The 21,862-nt window shown below is 36.0% G+C and overlaps 1 protein-coding gene across 10 annotated transcripts in view; it reads left to right on the top strand.

Moving 5' to 3' along the window:
- The window catches only part of Ptpn20 (protein tyrosine phosphatase non-receptor type 20), an 85,876-nt gene that overhangs the window by 2,474 nt on the left and 61,540 nt on the right, over window positions 1–21,862 (top strand). For 5 of the 10 annotated variants that reach the window (XM_070020401.1, XM_070020395.1, XM_070020396.1 and 2 more), the window contains 5 exons: window positions 12,577–12,715; window positions 14,735–14,889; window positions 16,283–16,377; window positions 18,080–18,177; window positions 20,172–20,281. In XM_070020401.1, coding sequence (XP_069876502.1) covers window positions 14,856–14,889; window positions 16,283–16,377; window positions 18,080–18,177; window positions 20,172–20,281 — 337 coding nt within the window. In that variant the 5' untranslated portion in view covers window positions 12,577–12,715; window positions 14,735–14,855. Of the gene's footprint in view, window positions 1–12,576; window positions 12,716–14,734; window positions 14,890–16,282; window positions 16,378–18,079; window positions 18,200–19,304; window positions 19,354–20,171; window positions 20,307–21,862 lie in introns of those variants that run through there. The other 5 variants (XM_070020398.1, XM_070020404.1, XM_070020399.1 and 2 more) reach the window with 5 other exon arrangements.

The following is a 21,862-nucleotide window of genomic DNA, read 5'->3' as shown; positions in this document are numbered from 1 at the left end:
AGGCTCTAAGTTCAAACCCCAGTACTGACACAAAACAAAGCAAAAACTTTCCACTTACTAGCTATGTGCCTTTGGGGAAATAATTTAATTTCTGTTTTTGTTTCTTTTTTCATAAGATGGAAATAATAGTACCTTCCTGATAGTGTTATTGTGAGGGTACAGGAGCTAATATATTTATATGGTGGCATCTTGGCAGAATATACAATAAGTTGATGAGTTTTGTTAAAATCATTTTCTAGTTACTGTGTTTAAGTAGAGTTTAAATACTATTGTAAATTAATTGTACAAAATGACTTCCTTGTAATTTTTTATAGCATACCTATAATGTAATGTAATGTATAATTCACCTAATCTATAACTTTCTAAATATCTCTGTTCCTCCCCCATTCCTGTTTAACAAATTTTGTTTGGTTTATGAAGATATTTTTATAGATATATTTAATGAAATTCTGTACTATTCACTCCTTCTCACTCTCTTCATTCCTCTCCTTCACCAATTGGTTCCCTCAACCCTGCTTGCTTAGGTACAGTTATGAGATAACTGTAATGCAGAGCATTGTATTACTTCTCCTACTTCAGGAATCATATTTCTTTCTCTCTGAGAGGCAAACAGATGAATGGTTTGCTTATTGATATAGTCAACCTAGATTTCATTCAGACTTATCTGTCTGGCCAAGGAGGCTCATTTCATTAGTTCTGGCATTGCCAGTCATGAAGGAAGATAAGGCTTGGGATAATGGCATTTGTTTTGTTGTTCCCAAACTTGCAGCCTAATCGAGGGATTTGATTAGAAATACTGACTGATTACATAGCTAGTGCTGGATATGGCATATGATAAATGATGTTGGTTACTAGTCTCACATAAATGATCTGAAAAGATCCCTAAGATCTTTGTGTCATTGTAATGGATTTTGTTAGTTATTGATTAAAAGCAACTGGGCAGACTTGGTGTTTGCGGCCAATGGAAAGTCAAACTGATCTTTGCCAGTACACAATGGGAACAGTAAATAAATGCCTGATAATGAAGTAGTGGTTCCGAGTGAGCTTCTGTCAGAATCACAATAGGGGAATGATGGGCTCCGTTTCACAGATTCAGAGTCAATAAGTTAGTGTAGGTTTGGCATCTATTTTTAAAGAACTCCCCAAGTAACTGAGATATGCAGGTAGCAAGGGGTAGTACAAATCAAGGCTTTTCAGCTGTAACTCTGTTTTAGAATTGTCTTTTAATTCACTTTTCAAAAAATACCGAATCTTTGGCAGCACCCCAGGGATTTAGATTTAATTGGCTTGGATATGGTCTGGACATTTTTGTTTAACAAAAGAGCTTCTTTAATGATTTTAATGTGCATTTAAGTTTAAGAATTACTAGCACAAAGAAGCAACCAGATTCCCTAGCTTAGTTATTCCTGAATTTAAAATAAACATAGCTTCAAGTAGCATCTTTTCATTAGGAAGGTGAAAAAATTAGCATTTCTGAATTCCTCAATGCAAATATTCAGTCTAATACAGATAGCAGTGAAAGATGTGAGCTAATTAATGGATTAGCATTTCTCACACTTAACAATGATGATTTGATAAGGCTTATCCTGTGCAAGACAATTAACATTACTGAAGTCTAATGTTCAATTTTTTTCTTTTGTGGTTTATGTTTTCAGTAGCCTAAGAAATCTTTGCCTAATCCAATGTCACAAATATTTCCCTCAGGTTTTTATCTAGCTTTATAGTATAGGCTTTCCATTTAGTTCTATGATCTATATATAAATATGGGGTGAAGTTTATAATTTGGCATGTGAGCAGTTTTCCTAACACTAGTTATTGAAAATGCCCACATGGAATATATTGGCATCTTTCCCCTAAATCATTTGATTTTGTGTGCAAATTATTTCTGATCACCATGTTTTTCTGGTGAGGTGTGTATCTGTTCTTTGCTAATGCCACGTTATCAGGCTGTTGCATTTTACTGTTTCTGTTCATTTTAAGGAGTTCCTGATTAGTGAAATTAAAAATTAAAAAATATATATAGGTTGAAAAGGAAGATGTAAAATTGCTGTTATTTGTAGACAATATGATTATAGAGCTCCCCAGGAAACTGTCTGGGCCTAGAGTTTCTTAATGTTGGTTTTTGCTATCAACTCACTATCACTCTTCAGGTTATATATACTTGTTCTATTTTTTTAGAACTTATTTTTTATTTTTCAAATTTTATTTTATTGTAAAGGTAATGTATAGAGGGGTTGCAGTTGCATAAGTAAGGGAATAAGTACATTTCTCTGAAAAGTGTTACCCCTCCTCATTTTCTCCTGCTTTCCCTTCCCCCAACTCCCTCCCCTCCTCTCCCCAAGTTGTAAAGTTCATTTTCAACATAGCGTCTAGAGAGTATCGTTGTTGCACTGGTTCACCCTTTGTTGTTTTTGAGTGAGCTTTGGAATTTTGAGTCTTCAAAGAAATCTATAATTTTCATGTCTATTATCAGATTTGGCAAATATTTGCTTATTATTCTTTTAATGACTACCACATTAGGATCTGTAGTGAACTTGTCATTTTAATTTCATTTCTAATTTTGGTTATTTGTGTCTTCATTGTTTCCTTTCCTGCCGTCCACCTTTCTACTTCTTTCCCACTTTCACTTCCTTCTTTACCCTTTCCCTTCGCTTCAGTGGTGTCTATAGCCTAGTTGTCCAATACAGTAATTTCTAGCTATTCTGTCTATTTAAACGTAAGTTAAATGAAATTAAATGCGAAAAATTGAGTTCCCCAGTCATAATGGTCATTTTTTGGGGGGTGGGGTGGTACTGGGGTTTGAACTCAGGGTCTCTGGCTCACTTTGCTTGCATTCTCTACCACTTGAGTCATGTCTCCAGCTCTGTTTTTTTGCTTGTTTTGAAATGGAATTTCACAGATTTTTTTTTTTCTGCCTGGGCTGGCTTTGAACAATGATCCTCTGGGTCTCAGCCTCCTAAGTAGCTAGGATTACAGATATGTGTCACTGGCACTCGGCCACACTGGTTACATTTTAGGCAACTAGTAGTCAGTAATTATCATACTGAGCAGTAGTTTTCTGTCATGTGACATTCTATTGGATAGTATTGGTCTACAAGGTAATCATTTTTCATTTTCTCAAATACTTTTGGTTTTATTGTTTTATCTTTATTGCTCCTTATTTTTCCCTTTCATTGATTTCTGCTTCTTTTTTCCCTATTTTTTCATGCTTTGCAATTTCTTAAGGCATTTATATTTAATTTCTTAAGATGGGAACTTGAAATTTCTATTGGTCCCTGATACAAACATACTGTAAATGTCCCTGTAAGCATGGTTCCTCTTTATTCATAAATTTTGATATATTTTATTTTTATTTTTATCCAATGAAAAAATTTTGTAATTTCCCTTGTTACTGATTCAAGAGTTACTTAGAAATGTATTTTACAAAATCCAAAAAAATGAGAACTTTTTTAGATTTTTGTATCTTGTATCTTGTTTTTGATTATTTCTTTTTAAGTTTAGAATAGGGCATAGCTTTGTGAACAGTCTATGCTCACTTGACAGTAGATTTTGGGTCACGAATAATGACTCAGACTTGTAAATTCCAGCTGCTCAGGAGCTGGCAATAAGAGGATCATGGTTCCAGGGCAGCTCAGGCCACAATGTTAGCAAGATTACACACACACACACACACACACACACACACACACACACACACACACACACACACACACACAGTATACATACAATATACTGTATATAATATATATCCTATATATATATAGATACACACACAATACTATGTATACATATAGATATGTATCTGTAATTCTGGATACATTGGGGGCATAGATAGGAGTCTGAGGCTCACTTAGGCACTGTCTGAAAAATAAAGTGCTGGAGGTGTGGCTCCAGGGATAAGGTACTTGACTAGCTAGTGCAAGGCCCCAAGTTCAAGCCCCAGTACTTCTGAGAAAAGTATTACTTATATTACTGTTCAGTGCAAAGTGGTTAATATATCTGTTTAAGACATCTATATCCTGTGTGTGTGTGTGTGTGTGTGTGTGTGTGTGTGTGTGTGTGTGTGTGTGTGTGTGTGTGTGTGTGTGTGTGTGTGTGTGTGTGTGTATATTGGTAACTGGGGCTTGAACTCAGGGCCTTGTATTCTTGCTGATTTCTAGATAAAATTCACCAAGACATTTCTGCCCAGGCTGACCAGCCTGCTAAGTCACTAAGATTATAGGCATGAACCACCAGTGCCCAAATGATTTCTATAGCCTTATTATCTGTCTACATGCCTTTAGTCAAGCTGTGAATTCTTGTATTTTTCTTTTAGTCTTTGTTTTGAAGCTATATTGTTGGGTATATACACATTGAACTGGTTATATATTTTATTATATAGTTCCCCTATTTATGAAATATTGTTCAGCTATTTTCTTTCTTTTTCTTCTATCCAAGAGCAGAACTTGGAACTCTGTTTCTGATGCTTTCACTCCTTGGCTGGTGCTCTACCACCTGTGCCATGCCTCCAACTCCTGTTAGTTTTTGATGTCTATATTGTCTGACATAAATATGGCTATTCTTCCTTCGTACTTTTTTCTGGGTTTAATCTTACAGCTTCACACTTGTTAGGCTGTGTCTGCCACTTGGACCATATCTCCAGCCCTCTTTATCACTGGTTATTTTTGTGATAGGGTTTTTTCTTTCCACTTAGGCAAACACTTGAGTCAAGATCTAGCTTCCCACCATTGCTGCTACCACAGGTGCACACCACTATGTCCAATCTTCTTTCCAGGAAGACAGCATCTCGTGAACTTCTCTATCTGAGCGCCACAGTCCTCCCATTTTCAACCTCTCAAGTCGTTAGGATTACAAGTGTGAGCCACCAGTGCCTGTCTGCCCTTCTTTTTTGATTAATGTTTGCATGTGTTATCTTTTTACATTCTTTTATCAGTGCCTTCACATTTGAAGTGTGTGTGTGTGTGTGTGTGTGTGTGTGTGTGTGTGTGTGTGTGTGTGTGTGTGCTTTGTATAGATCACTTTTTTCAATCCAGTAAGATCATCCTGCCTTTTGATTTGGATGATTATTAAGTCCATCAACATTTTTTTTCAGTCTTGGAGTTTGGACTCAGGTTTGCACTTGCTATAAAAGCAAGTGCTTTGCCACTTGCTCCAGATCCCTAGCACATTTAAAGCAATTATCAGTATGGCTGAATCTTTTTTTTTTTTTTGGTCATGGGACTTGAACTCTGGGCCTGGGCACTGTCCCTCAGCTCTCCAGCTCAAGGCTAGTGCTGTACCACTTGAGCCACAGCACCATTTCTTATTTTCTGGTGGTTTATTGGAAATAAGAGTCTCATGGACTTTCCTGTCAGGTCTGGCTTTGAACTGCGATTCTCAGATCTCAGCCCCTTGAGTAGCTAGGATTACAGGCATGAGCCACCAGTGCCCAGCATGGCTGAATCTTAATTTGATATTGTTTCCAGTTTTCCATTCTTTTCTCTTTACAACTTCTTGGACTTAAATGTCCATTATATCTCTGCTCTAGGTTTTTGCTGCTGCTAAATTTTCTTTCATCTTCTTCCTCTGCTTTTTCATTCTTTTTCTTAGTGATTTCTCTAAATTTGCAATAGCATGTCATAGTCTACCTGCTAATAGTGTAATTAGTGCACAAGTTTGCTTTCATTACTTCTTACATATACTTTGTAGTATCCTTGTCATACATCTTATTTATAAAATTAGTTATAGCTTAATTATAAAATTGACAACATAATAATTATTTTTACATTAGACAAATATCTTTGAAAAGCCCATTCCCTTTGCTTTTGAAAAGTTCTGTTTTATAGAATTTATTTTTAGAAAAGTTTCAGGTTTACAGAAAAGTTGAGCATATAGTACAGAGTTCTCATATACACCTTCACTCCCACAACTTTCCCTATTATTAATATCTCACATTAGTTTTTACTAAGTGGAGTCTATACATTAGGTTTTCTCTTTGTATTGTACATTTATGTGGCTTGTAACAAATTATGTAGTATCATTTATCTATTATTATAGTATCATACAGAATAGTTTCATTGCTCTAAAAATCCTCTATACTTCACATATTCACTTTTCTGCTTATTTCCCTGAACTGTGGACCACTGATCTTTTTATAGCTTTGCTTTTTCTATGATGTTATCTAATTAGCATTGTTTTTTTCCCTTCATAACATTTATTGAAGGTTAGTCCATATCTTATTATGGCTTGATGGCCCATTTCTGTTTATCATTTAATAACATTCCTTATATAGACACATCATAGTTTATCGAAATACTGAAGCAATCTCTTAGTTCCTTCTGGCTTCTAGTAGCTAAGAACAAAGCAACTATAAACATTTGTATGGACATGTTTTCAGTTTAATTGGGTAAATGCCTAGGTGAACAAGTGTGGAATCATATGGCAATGGTATGTTTAGCTTCCTAGCAATCTGCTGAATTGTCTTCCAGAGTGGTTAAATTATTTTACATTTCTCCAAGCAATGAATGAGTAAGTCTGTGCTACATATCCTCACCAGCAATGGGTGTGGTCAGTTTGGCTTAATGGTATCTAGTTGTTTTAATTTGCAGTTCTCTAATGACACAGAATGTTTAGCATCTTTCATGTGCTTATTTCTCATCTAAATATTCCTTTGGTGAGGTGTCATTTTAGATTTTTCTTTTTTTCCCATTGTTGTTATCATATATTATTTATACAAAGGAGTTGCATTGTGATGCTTTCATATCGATATATCTATATCTATATATCGCATTTTCTTTTGTGCTGCTCCTGGGGCTTGAACTCAGGGCTTGGGTATTATCCCTGAGCACCTTTGTTCAAGGATAGTGCTGTACCACTTGAGTCACAGCTCCACAGACTTTCTTGCCTAGACTGGATTTGGATCATGATCCTCAGATGTCAGCTTTCTTGAGTAGCTAGGAATTTCAGGCCTAACTCACTAGCACCTGGTTATATCACATTCGTTGATTCCATAGGTTACTTCTATGTTTGGCTATTGTGAATGATGCTTGTCATGACTGTATGTTTACTTACATTCTTTCAGATAAATGCTCAGTGGTTATATAGCTGGATCCCACAATTGCTCTATCTTTAGTTTTTTAATGAACCTTTGTACATACTGATTTCTATAATACATACATTAATTTCATTTCTACCAACAATGTATAAGGATCTCTTTCTTGTCTGCATTTTCACCAGTATTTTATTTCCATTTCCCTCCCTCACTCCTTTTCTCTTCCCTCCCTTCCTCCCTCCCCCATCCCCCCTCTCTCTTTCTCTCTCTTCATTTTTTGGGTTTAAGCACAAGGTCTTTTATTCTCACTCATCTCAGATGCTTACAGTTGGTGCTCTACCACTTGAGCTGTCTCCAACCTTGCTTTTGGGTAATTAATTGGAGATAGAATCTCACACAGACTTTTCTGCCTGGGTTGTCTTTTGAATTTCAGTCCTCCAATCTCAGCCTTCTGAGAAGCTAGGATTACAGATGTGAGCCATGGGCACCTGGTAATTCTGGATTGAACTCAGGACCACCAGCTTACTAGGCAGGTACTCTGCCATTTGAACTATACTTCCTATTCTTGTTTTTGTTTTTCTTTATGTTAGCCATTCTGACTGGAATGAAAAAGAATCTCAATGATTGTTTAAATTTTCATTTTCTTCATAGCTCAGCATGCTGAACATTTCTTCATGTGTTTATTAGCCTTTTGTACTTCTTTTGAAAACTTTTATTTATCCACTTACTAATTGGATTATTCTTTTGCTATCATTCTTTGAGCTCTTCTTAAATACCATTTTATTAGCATAGATTAGTTGTACAGAGGAGGAATTTCATTGTGACATTTCTATAGATACATTCTGATATTTCCATAAATCGTATATTTTGATCAGATTTACCTCCTCCATCTCTCCTCTCCTTCTTAAAACAATTTTAACAATTTTATTTTGTTTGCACACATGCATACAAACACTTTGATTGAGTTTATTCTAATTTATCATTTTGATTGGCCCACTCCTTTCTCACTGGTTTCCATCCCTAACACAACTCGTATTTTCTTATGATTCTTTTTTCCTCACTCATTTTTTAGTGTATATTACTTGTTCTAGGATATTTTATCATGATAATTCATATCGTATATATTGTGATTCAGTCAGGTCAGCCTCATCTATTTCTCTTTCCCTGTACCTTCTGACTCCTAATAGCTAGCTTTCAGTGTTTCCTTATTCTAACATCAGACATAGATACTATGTATTTTGATATTAATCATCTTCCATCATTCTCTTTCCCTCTTTCCTCTTTCTCTTATCCTGGCCTGAAATAAGTTCCCCAGTTAAATTCATTGTGTGTGTGTGTGTGTGTGTGTGTGTGTGTGTGTGTGTGTGTGTGTGTGTGTGTGTGTGTGTGTGTGTGTGTGTGTGTGTGTGTGTGTGTGTGTGTGTGTGTGTGTGTGTGTGTGTGTGTGTCTAGATCCTGCAAATGCATTTTGGAAATCAAATCAATCCTTTATCCAGTAAATTAAGTGACAAAGATTTTTCACCCATTTGATAGTTTTTCTTTTGCTTCTGGGAATTGTTTTATTGCTATGCAAAAACCTTTTAATTTCATGCAGCCACATTTTTCAGTTCTTGTTCTTATTTTCTAAGCATTTAGGGTTCTTTTGAGAAAAGAGCTACTTATGCCTACATCTTCAATGTTATTTCCTGTTTTCCTCTAGCAGTTTGCAAGTTTTAAGCCTTATATGAAGATTTTTGATCCATAGGTTTCTGTATGAGGTGAGTGATAGGGTTCTAGTGTCAGCCATATGACATGTAGTTTTCCAAGCACCATTTATTGAAGTGGCTGTCTTTTCACCAACATAGGTTTTGGTGAGGGTTTTTTTTTTTTGCCACTCCTGGAGCTTGAACTCAGGGCCTGGACACTGTCCCTGAGCTTCTTTTGCTCAAGGCTAGCACTCTACCACTTGAGCCACACTGCCACTTCTGAATTTTTCTGTTTATGTGTTACTGAGGAATTGAACCCAGGGCTTCATACATGCAGGGCATGCGCTCTACCACTAAGCCACATTCCCAGCATAATGAAGACTGAAAAAGAAATCAGGAAAACAATCCCATTCACAGTAGCCTAAAAAGGTTAAACATCTAGGAATAAACCAAAGGCAGTGAAAGACCTATATAAAGAAAACTATAAACCTTGAAGAAAGAAATGTATGAAGACAGTAGAAAATATCAATGTCTTCCATGTTTATAATATTTGCAGACTTAGTATTGTGAAAATAGGTATGATACTGAAAGCAATCTACAGATTCAATTAAATCTCCATAAAAAATTCAGTGTCATTCTTTACAGAAAAGAAAAATCAATCCTAAAATTCCCTTTGAAGTACAGGTGACTTTGTACACCTAGAGTAAACCTGAACACAAAGAGTAATGCTGGAACTGTCAAAATACCTGCCCTCAAATTACACTACAGAATACTAGGAACAACAATGACAGGCATGCCACCTACACAAGACCAAATAAATAGAATAGAATACAATAGTAGAGCCAAAAATAAGCTTCACAGCTATCACCATCTGATCTCTTTTTTTAATTCATATTTTGGGTTACAAATTACTTATTAGATACATGTTTTCTAAATTTTTTCTTCAAGCCTGTGGCTTATCTTATTATTTTTATAAAATACCTTTTGCAGAACAGAACTTTTCAATTTGTTTTTCATGGGTCATCCTTTCAATGTTATGTATGAAAATTCAATGTCAAGCTTAAGGTCATATAGATTTTCTCTTAAATTATTATTGTCTTTTGTTCTTCCAAAAAGGTACTTTAAAGTGCTAACCCTGGGTTCTTGAGACTATAACGTTATTTGGAGATAGGATCTTTGCAGAAGTGAATAAGTGAAAATTAAGTCTGAACTAACTGGTGTGATGTCCTTGTAAGACAAGAAATTAGTACCGAAGCTCAGAGGAGAAATGCACATGACAACAGAGAAAGAAACTGGAGTGATGTGTGCACATGACAAGGATTATTAAGGACTGCTGGCAACCATAGACATTAGGAAGAGAGAAGGATCGTTTCCTAGAACTTTCAGAGAGGGAGTACATGGATGGTCTTTCTGTTGTTTCTACCACACCAACAATACATTTTTGTGTCTTAGCTATCTGGTTGGTAGTATAATACTATACTATAACCCTAGGAGACCAATAAATATTTTAGTGACAGGAAATACAGCTTTGCTATAAGAAATACCTTGAAAATAGAGAAGTAGCTTAGGAACTGAGAAATGGGTAGAGATTGGAAAGAGTTTTCAGGTGCATGATATAAAGAGCCTTAATTGTGGGTAAAAGTATAAAGATTAGAAGTAATTCTGATGAAGACTCAGAAAAGAGAGGAATTGTGAAAAATATATCTATCTTCTTAGAGAAAAATATAATAAACAGAATTGTCCTTGAAAAACTTCAAAGGTGCTTGTCACCAGCAGGAAATAATGAATATAGTAACTGATCTTGGTCAGGATGGTCACAGTAACCCTTACTGAGCTTGCTGCTAACACATGAAGGGTGATGATTTGCCTTTATACCTATGAATGGTATGTGACAATTACTTTTTTGTGTAAGTGCTGGTATTAGGGCCTGAGCTTGGGGCCTGGGCACTGTCCCTTGGCTTTTCCACTCAAGGTTGGTTTTCTACCACTTGAGTGAAAGCCCCAATTCTGGCTTTTTGGTGCCTAATCAGAAATAAGAGTCATATGGAGGACTTCCTTCTCAGGCTGGCTTTGAATTGCGATCCTCAGACCTCAACTTCCTGAGTAGCTAGGATTACAGGTCTGAGCCACTGGCACCTGGCTTGAAAACTACTTTATAATGCTTATATTTATGTTTTTATAAATTATTTCTATGCATTTAAAATTTATTGAAGTAAATGGTTATCTTATTGCATTTAAAACAAATTTTAACAAGCTATAATTATGCACAAACATCTTAACCCCCAAAATAAAAATGGCTTTCTAACTTTCTTCTGAATCTGAGTACCTTTGTGTGTTTGTTATTGTCTCCCCCGGCAAATCCCCCATCCTTCCCCCCATTGCATAGGTCAGAACTATCAGTGGCTCTGGAAGTAGCACCTCAGTCCTTCACTTCCCCTGCTTCTTGACAATCCATAGCCCTCATATACCCATTCAATAGTGGTTAATAAGCCCTGAATGAAAGCTACTTATGGTAGCTTTATATTCACTGTTAATATTGGTCATTTGAGTAAACAACATTTATTCTTAAAAAAATACAACTAAGCTAAAAACAATTATTAAAAGGCATGGAAACATGCTAAATGATTAATGCAATCTGAGAAGCTTGTACTGAGATTTCCCAAAAAGGAATTTACCTGTGGTGGTAGGACTGCAGGTAGAGCAGCCACAGACTCTAAATATTGAGCATTTGGGGTTTCCTCCAGCTGTTTCTCTCCTGGCTAATAGTAGTCTTTGAGAGTAAGACAGCAGCCTCAGCCGTGGAGGTAAGGATTGCTCAGACAAGGTGCTGAGTGTGTAGTTTAAAAATAGGTACTTGGCATCTTCACCCAAACTAAAGTCTACCATGAAGACTTGGTCTTTATTAGCAGCTGCTTCACTTTTGAGAGGGTAAGAGAGAGTAAAAATAGCACTCCAAATGAGAACCCGAGACTGTGTATAATATTTACTAGCTCTTCTTTTATGTCACCCTGGTGCAGGAAAAAAAGTGTCTTGCTTTTGTTGCCTATGTAAATAAAATACTTGTGAGATTTTTCTTCTTCTGATCAGATAGGGTCACTTCATGCCAAACGAGTTTTCTTCCTCCCCTCTAAACCCAGTACTATCTCCTAGAAGAAGTAATATATTTTTTAGGCATCTCCATTCTCAGGGTTAAATCTCTGCTTTTCATATACTCCAACACCTTCCCTTGGAGTTGGAGGAAAATTTATATCTTAGAGACCTGACAATAACTTCCCCAGTACCATTCACAATCTTGCTTTCAGGGACCAAATTCATAGCATAGAAATAAGATCTTTGTAGTCTCCTAGAGTTCTGTAATTAACTAATTAACAAATCTATTAATTAGCTAATCCATCAAACATTTCTTGAGGGTCTCCAATGTGTTAATTGCTGAAGACATGGAAGTGAAAGGCTCAGAGTTTCTGTACTTAAGATGTAATGGGTCCCTTCATGGCCTTGAGTCAAGAAATCTTATAAAATAATGGAGATTGCAGAGGGAGCACATATAACACACATACTTAGCCAAGTTGGGGGAGACATAGTAAATAGCCTTCACCACACTTTCTGAAAATCCTTCTTGTGTTTCATAATGAATAAAGATTCTGGTTTTTATAATTTAGTTTCATGGACCTTATAGACTGACTGCTTAGGCTTGCAATATACATATACTGATAGAGAATTATATGTCCTTATATTATTACTGTTTACTATGGTAATTGCAGTTCAGAAATGAAATTAATATTTATTTGTGTCTATTCTAAGATATACTCTAACATTTTAAGGAAGGGAAACTCATCCAGTTTGATTCTTATGTTCCTTTAGGACTATTTCTGATTCACTGCATTTATGTTAGTGAAAATCCCAGAAATGGACATGCCTTTCTGATCAAAGCTATTTGCCTTGGAAGAATTGCTGTGACTTTTGTAGAAGATTTGAAACTGGTGACTCTTAATATGGATTGGTAAGGATTTTATTCTACTACTCTGTTTTCTAGAGAGATCTTTCATCTGTGTGTGTGTGTGTGTGTGTGTGTGTGTGTGTGTGTATGTGTGTGTTGTGTACGTGCACACACATATGTATGTGTGTTAATAAGGAGAATAAGTTATCAAAGTTGAGGATTAATCACATATTCAGATATCATATTAAAACTTTAGTATTGGGCTGGGAAGGTGGCTCAGTGGTAGAGCACTTGCCTTGCATGCATGAGGCCCTGGGTTTGATTCCTCAGCACCACATAAGCAGAAAGAAAAAAGCCAAGTGGTGCTGTGGCTCAAGTGGTAGAGCACTAGCCTTGAGCTGAAGAGCTGAGGGACAGCGCCCAGGCCCAGAGTTCAGGCCCCACAACTGGACCCAAAAAAAAAAACCCCAAAAAACAAAACAAAAAAAAACTTTAGTATTTAAGTCACTAAGTGTACCTCCATTTGTTAAGGAGTTTCTTAAAATTTTATTTGACAAAACTTCAAATTGTTAACATGAACCATCTCTAATTAAAATTGTATTCTTTTGAGTATTTTTGCTCTATACTTTTGAGGCTGAAGCTTGGATGCCATTTTTAGACAGTAATGAGATATTCAACATCTCAATTCTACCTGCAGAATAGGCTAGTCTCAGAAGGTTACTATCATATTCCTTTCAAAATAGAGATATTTTTTCCCTGCTCAAATAAAATTTTTAAGAAATTAAAATGTGAATTATAAATTTAAAATGAAACCTTGTTGAATATTTTGTTGAATTTATTTATTTGGCAGTACTGGGGTTTGTAATTAAAGCCTCGTACTTGGCTAGACTGGCATGATACCTCTGAGATGTCCAGCTCTATTTTTCACTGGTTATTTTTAGGACAGGGTCTTCTTTCCCATCCAGACCCTGCACCTGAGCTGCAGTCCTCCTACTCTCATCATGTCTGGAATTGTAAGCAGGCGACACCAGGCTTCTCTCTGTGGAAGCAGATTCTGGTAGAAGTTTTGCCTAGGGCTGACTTTGAACCATTGTTCTTCCAGTCTCAGCCTTCCATTTAGATCAAGATGGTAGGCATGTGCCACGTGGTCCAGTTAGAGGTTAAGAAGGGATCTGGACAACTTTTCTGCCTAGGCTATGACTTTCCCATTCTCAGCCTCCCAAGTAGGATTATAGGTGTGAGCTTGGTGCCTGGCTTGAACTTATCAATTACTAATGAATCAGGAAAGATGGCTAAGGTAGTTATGAGAACATTTTGAAGATCTAGATTTTCATTGCATTTGAGCAAAAATTCTAGGTTAGATTTAAAACCTGATTAGTGCCTGACAGGGTAATAAAATTTTTGATGTTGTCTTTTTCTATATGATAGACATTATTTGTATTAATACTAAAATGTGTATGAGTTGCCATGTAATTTCATTAAGTCTTGTTTTGATGAATTAAATAAGCTACAGTTCTCTTGCATAAATAATTTTTGGAATACCCTGTCTTCATCACATAACGCTAAATAGAAATGTCACCTTATCTATTTACCTTCTACAATCAAAGTAATTTTTCTTAATATCCTCTTAAAGTTTTAAAAACATCTATTTCAAGGCTTTAACTTTAAATTCAGATTTCTAAATCTGTAAGGAAACTTCAGAATTAAACAACAATATAAAAATCAATTCAGCTTAGAGTAATCCCACTTCATTTTCTGGTAGCTAAGGAGAAAAACTTCTAGACAAAAATACTTTAGGTTTTAACCAATAGGATAACATAACGTGATCTCAAAGGCCAATTGTGGCAAAGATTAGAAAATTAAAAAGTGCTTGTCTCATGTAAAAATTTCTCATAGGTTTGATGAACATGAATTCCTTGAAGACAGGCTTATTTAGTGTTGAATCCCCTGTACTTAATTTAGTATAATGTGGTATTTAAAGAACTGAGTGCTCATTAAATGACACTGACTAAAGAAATGTCACAAAGCTGAGACGGTTCTAGGTGTCTAATAGAAAAGCCTTTGTTTTGCATGTTTGACCAGGTGACCAACAATTGTGTGCTGTTCTTGGGTTCTAATTAGACCTTCTGTCTGACTGTCAGGACTCTCAGGCTCAGTATCTGCTGAAACTTTCCACCTACCTTATTTGGGCTATGGGGACAACATGTCTTCACCCAGGAAGGTTAGAGGAAAATCTGGTAGGTCCTAATGTATCGTTCATGTTGGGGGATGTGGGAATAGGAGGTGCTAGAGTTGCCTCTAAGACTGTAGTCATGTATAGGGACCCACCTGTGGCTTTGTTAACATGTGGAGTCTGACCCCTTGAGTCTAGGGAGCACAAGAGTCTTTTTTTTTTGGGTCCGGTCATGGGGCCTGAACTCTGGGCCTGGGCGCTGTCCCTCAGCTCTTCATCAAGGCTAGTGCTCTACCACTTGAGCCACAGCGCCACTTCTGGATTTTTTCTTTTTGCTTATGTGGTGCTGAGGAATCGAACCCAGGGCCTCGAGCATGAAAGGCAAGCGCTCTACCACTGAGCCACCTTCCCAGCCCAAGAGTTTTTTTTTGTCCTTTCCTTTCTCTCTCTTTCTTTCGTTCTTTCTTTCTTTCTTTCTTTTTTTCTTTCTTTCTTTCTTTCTTTCTTTCTTTCTTTCTTTCTTTCTTTCTTTCTTTCTTTCTTTCTTTCTTTCTCTTTCTTTCCTTCCTTCTTTCCTTCCTTCTTTCCTTCCTTCCTTCCTTCCTTCCTTCCTTCCTTCTTTCTTTCTTTCTTTCTTTCTTTCTTTCTTTCTTTCTTTCTCTTTCTTTCCTTCCTTCTTTCCTTCCTTCCTTCCTTCCTTCCTTCCTTCCTTCCTTCCTTCCTTCCTTCCTTCCTTCCTTCCTTCTTCTTTCTTTCTTTCTTTCTTTCTTTCTTTCTTTTCTCCTTTCCATTCATCCTTTCCGTCTACCTTCCGTCCATCCCTCCCCCCTCCCTTTCTCCTTCCCTCCTTCCTTCCCTCCCTCCCGCCCTTCTCTCCCCCTTCTCTCCCTCCCTCCCTTCTTCCTCCCCTTCTCTTTCCTTTCTCTTCCTCCCTCCCTCCCTCTCCCCCCTCCCTTCCCCTTCTTCCCTCCCTCCCTTCCTCCCTCCCTCCCTCCCTTCTTCCCTTCCTCCCTCCCTCCCTTCCTCCCTTCCTTCCTTTCTCCCTCCCTCCCCTCCCTTACTTCTTCCCTTTCTCTCCCTTTCCCCCTCCCTCCCCCCCTCTCTTCTTTATTTCCCAGTCCTAGGCCTTGAATTTAGGGCCTAGACACTGTGCCTGAGTTATTTTTGCTCAAGGCTAGCCCTCTATCACTTGAATTACAGCTCCACTTTCCACTTTTAATTGGAGATAAGAAATAAAGAACTAAAAAATCAGTCTCCTGAGGATAATCCTAAGCAGAGTCCTCTTTGCTATTCTTTTTTCAATGCAGGGGAAAGAGATGAATGTAGGAGTTAAAAATGAGATAATTTGACAACAGGAAAAGTAGGTGAAAATGCCTTTTGCATAGCCTGACTTTTCTCATTAAAATATCAACTTCTGTGCGGTGCTTTCCATTTATCAGTTTTTTCTCTTTGTTCAGGAAAAGATAGTGAAAGAGATGAGTCTAATTTAGAAGACCGGAATTTCCAGAAGCCTGTGCCTTCACAAAGTAACAAAAAGGAATCTCTAAAAAAGGTAAAAACAAGAAGAGAGCTCCTCAGATAATATTTAGATCATTGATTAGCTCTTTATGGACTATGCATTTTTTCCCTTACCATACTCACAAGTGTTGATCATTTGATGTGAAAAATGACCCAAATAGGGGTCAAAAATGAAACTTTTTTACAACTCTAAAAAAAAATTTTAGAAAAAATATAGTATTACTCTGGAGATTTTACTTTTGACATTTGTTTTGTTTGTGTTGCTAATGGACATAGAATTTAAATTTACATGTAACATGAAGCACCTTTCCAGGTTTGACTTCCTTCTTTTCCTCCCTCTTCCTCCCTTCCCCCTCTCTCACTCCCTACTTTTCTCTTTCACAGAGGCCAGACCAGGGATGACTGAAAAGAATTGGTGCTTATATCTTTTTGTTCAGTCTTTTCCTTCCCTCCTTCTTCCACAGTGCTTTTTTGCTATAAAGAAAATAAATGCTTCCCTGTCTCTTTATTCAACTCCCTTTCTCCCTTGTATCCCTCTGTTAGGAAACTTCACCCTGCCAATGAAGCACTATCTGCCCTTGTAGAAGTGGGGGAATAGAAATAAAGGTACCCATAGTCTGGGAATGCAGTGTCCTGTGCACCTTTGGTGCATAGGGCTTCTTTCACTTCTTGTCATGGATTTCTGTGACGAGTATCTTTATGTTTATTGCAAAAGTGAAAGTTTTGAGACTCAGAATAATCCACTCACACACATCTTTCCTCTCCTCCCCTCTCTTCCATCTTACTCATTCTTCTTTTCCTCCTTCCATCTTTACTTCCTCCTTCTTTTCTTAACCTTGAACTTTGGACTCTCCTGCCTCAGTCTCTCTAGTACCAAAATTATAGATGTGTATCACCAAGCTTAGTTCTTTTCCACCATTTAGTACTGTAGTTACTGTAGTTAGCACTGTAGTTACTCATCACTGTATTTCATGACTACATCCATATGTTATTAGCAATAGTTTTATGCTTTCTTGCTCATGATTTGTTTCCTCACGAGAATATATACATGGCAGAAGAAAGAACACGTGCTTCACTTATTCACTGTTTTATCCCTAGTACCTAAGACAATATCTACACATATCAGATCCCCAGAAAAGAATTACCAACTTAAGAGTTAAGTAGTTTAAACAGAATTGAGAACTAAAACAGTACTTACTGTCATCCTTACTTTAGTGGCTTTTAGTCCCTGTAATAAAATTTGACATTACCCACCATTGAACCAGGTACATATGTATCAAAGGGAACTGAAATTTTCCTACTGGGTAGTATATGATTTCACAGCAAGGATATAAGTAGAATTACTGTATCAGATGGTACAAACACCAAAGTAGAAAGCAGTATAATACTAAGATGTTTATATTCACAGTAAATTAAGAACTTATTATTATTTAGGAAAATAACTTGAGTGGTCCAGTATGACTCATTTATATTTACATAGTGCTCTACATTCTGTTTGGATGAATTAGAAAATATTTACTATGTTGAGGTATATTTCAAGTGATTTCCTAGAAGTATAAATAACACTGTGTGATTATGGTTTTATTATTTATTTGTTTTTGATTCTGGGTTTAATTCCTTTATATATGAATTCCATTATTGAAGACCTTATTGCTTTTCTTAAGTTGTACAGACCATATTTCAATACATTTTTCTAAAATCATGGCTATAATTTATTTCCTTTTTTATGTCTATAGGATTTTGAAAAGAAAATTAATTCAGAGAAAGTAAAACCCCCTCAGCAGAATTTTCCACAAAAAGATTATGTGTATCTTTTACACAAAGCTCCAGGAAGGTATAACTAATATGCTTATTTAGTAAGTTTTCTATCTATTCTATTCATATTCATAGCTAGCCCTCAATGGAGATGAAGAATAATGGTGCTTAAATGTTAAATTAAATTTTCAAGATTCAGTTCTTTGTAAACCTGATTTAGCTTTCTCAGAAATACATTGTATTTATGATCTCATACATAGGATATTAACAAAAAGAAAAGATATTCTCAAAGGACTCCATTTCTCTTATTATCTCAGTATTAAGGCCTCAAAGCCTCTGTGTGTGTGTGTGTGTGTGTGTGTGTGTGTGTGTGTGTGTGTGTGTGTGTGTGTGTGTGTGTGTGTGTGTGTGTGTGTGTGTGTGTGTATGTATATATGTTCTCTTGGGCTCCTGAAGGTAGTAAAAAGCTTAGTACACCTTTACATTTTACTAGCAGTTCCATCAGTTTTTAGAAAGAGAATTATGTGCCAGAAAAAAAGGGCTGTTAGTATTATGAGTTCTTGGTACTAGATATGAAAAAAGCAAAGAGCAGTACATTTCTACTAAAAAAATTCTAAGTACAGAAATATTTTATTAGAGATTTATTCTCTGAAATAGTATATAATTATATGCATGTTATTTATATTATGCTTGTGTATTTATATACATGTATATCTATAAAACTTGTATACTTATGAAAAATAATGATTTTAATTCCATTATTAAAGATATAGTACTGCCCATTTTAAGAAGCAGTTCAAACCCTATTTCAGTTAACTATATTTCCCTCTAGAATTTGTTTCCTTTATTATGCCAATAGGATTTTGAAAAAGAAAATTAATTTAGAGAAGATAAAACCCTCTCATCAGAATTTCCCACAGAACAGACTAATTGAACAAACAAATAATAGTGACCTTAAGGCATTTTGAGATCCTATTATATGCAAAATATCACATACAAGTACAAAACATTTCATAGTTACTACTGTTAAGATAACAGTTAAGTTATAGAAACAGACTTGTTAAAGTCAAATTTAAGTAAAATGGTAGTAAATATTAGAAGTCCAAATGTAAAGATTGTGGGTACAGAAGACATAACTATTTATTGAGGAAGTTTCTCACAAGCTTCTTTAAAGACAAGATGTTTTGGTTGGGTTTAAAATTTTAGATAGTGAAACCTAGCAGATGAAAAGGGAGGAAAGAAAATTTCCACAAAGGTAAGGACTTCTAAAAATATATTAATGGTGAGAAATTGTGTTGGAAGTTGAAGAGTGTGTATGAGTTGGTGGCCAGGAATATGTAGAAGAGGAAAGATAGAAACAAAAATATAGTGTGGGCAGAGTGAGAAGGAACTCAGTGTATATGAAGTGAGATAGCTCTTTTTGCAATCTATAGAAATGAATTTAAACATAAGAAGAGTCTTGTTTTATTCAAGTATCTTATTTCCAGAAGCAGGATAACTTGGAATGGCAGAAAGTAGATTATTAGTAATGTTTGTTGTATTACCTGGATAATGACAAGAAAGAGTAAGAAATCAAAAGAAAGAGCTTGTGCAGGAAAGTATGTGAGATTCTTATCTCCAGTTAACTACCACAAAAACCCAGATGTGGTTCAAGTGGCTCAAGCATTTTTTGATCAGGGACAGTGCTCAGGCCCTGAGTTCAAACACACAGATACACACACACAATCACCAAAGAAATAAAGAAGAAGCTATTTATTTTGCAAAGGTTGAAGCTTAAAGTCCCTGAAGAAAATTAGTAGAAATAATCATTCAGAGTAGGTTAGGGGCCAGGTTGTATGCATCCTAAATTTATGTGCCCAACGAAGAGTGAGAAAAAAGTGAGAGGAGGTGGAGTTTGTGACCAGATCTTGGGGGCTGGAATTATCTTGAAAGTGGGTCAGCTCAGGTGATGACTGTGGGGGTGAGTGGCTGAATGGAAATGGAGGTTGATGTCTTTAGAATCGATTATGTGAGACTATTTTCTACATGTATATATTATATATTCTCAAAACCATATGTATATTTGTTTTCTAGTGACAGTGATGACAACACATGGCTTGATGAGTTCTTCGAAATGGAAAGAGACAGTAGTGAGACCACAGAGCCTGCAGGACCATCAAAGACACCTTCTCCAGTGCTTCCTGGTATGACATCATACTATTTGTACTAGTAAGTTCTGGGAGGGGATCTATTTCAGATTTATACACAAAGATATTTCTAATGCAAATGAAGAAAGGTCTATTAAAAAACTAAAAGTGGCAAATTATAGTTTTATAGCATTTTCTTCTAAAACTTAAAAATTATTTACACTCCACATTCATAAAATGAATTTCTGCCCTTTCAAGAAGCATTTTAATAAACATATCGACTTAAATGATCCATTTGTATTTTGCTCAACTAGGGATTATATGTTTGTATAGACTTGAAGATATGGACTGATTCCTTATACCTTAATTTAAATTTGTTGTACAATTTATACTTTATATGAACAAAAATAACTTTTTGGAATCATCAACAATACATTTATAGTGGGAAAACTATTTACTGTACAATAGAATCATAATTCTAAAGAATAATTCCCATTTTTTGTGTATGTGTTTACATACTATGTGTGTGTTTACATTGCTTAATGATATAGATATGGCCTGAGAAATGTGCTGTTAGGTTATTTCATTGTTGTATACACATCATAGAATAGTCCTACATAAACAAAGACCACTATGATATCAACAGGTGGTCTTAAAAGACTATATATAGCTGGGCACTAATCTTAGCTACTCAGGAGGCTGAGATCTGAGAATTGCAGTGTGAAGCCAACCTGGGCTGGAAAGTCTGTGAGACTCTTACCTCCAATTAACCACCAGAAAACTGGAAATGGCACTGTGCCTCAAGTGCGTAGAGCATAAGCCTTGAGCTGAAGAGCTGAGGTTAAGTACCCAGACCCAGAGTTCAAGCCCAATGACAGACAAAAAAAAGACTATGTTTATGCAGTCTGTCATTTGTGACACATGACTATACCACAAATGTAATTATAGCTGTGAATATATATTTTGGTACAGATTGATGTGTTTAACTATATAAATATACATATATTCTATAATATTTTTGTCTGTGAAGTTAGAGAAACACATGCACACTTCAAAAACCTTGTAGTTGGAGAATATCTTTTCAGCCTCCTGTCAAATCACCTTCTGCAATGACTTACTTGTATTTAAATACCACATCTAATTAAAACAGTGCCATGTTATATAATTATTAAAATGCAGAACTCATAAATTAGTTTATAAGAACTTGCTTTCATTGGAAGTAATTTACCTACAGTACAATTCATCCTTATAACATCCAGTTCTACAAGAGTTTGGACAAGGCAGTACCATCAGGATGTAGCCCTCTTATTTCTCTTGTATTCTTTTGTAGTCGACCCTTTACTTACCATCAGCACCTGACAACTGGCAATCTGTATTCATTGTCATTCTTAGTCTCTTTGCTTTTGTCTTGAAAGTGTCAGGTAAACGAAATCATATATTTATAGCCTTCTGAATACAACTTCTTTTAATTAGCATAATATTTCCAGTATTCATCTGTATCACTGAATTTATAGTATTGGTATTTAATTTTTTTGTTGATTAGTATTCCAGTGTATGGCTAAACCAGCTTATCATTCATCAACTGAAGGACATTGGGTTGTTTCTAGACTTTGGAAATTATGGATAAAGGTACCATAA

The sequence above is a fragment of the Dipodomys merriami genome, unplaced genomic scaffold (assembly GCF_024711535.1).
Source record: "Dipodomys merriami isolate MVZ:Mamm:240054 unplaced genomic scaffold, mDipMer1.0.p SCAF_14, whole genome shotgun sequence".
Lineage (NCBI taxonomy): Eukaryota > Metazoa > Chordata > Mammalia > Rodentia > Heteromyidae > Dipodomys > Dipodomys merriami.
Note: the sequence above shows the minus strand (reverse complement) of the source record. Positions and strands in the feature narration are given on the sequence as shown.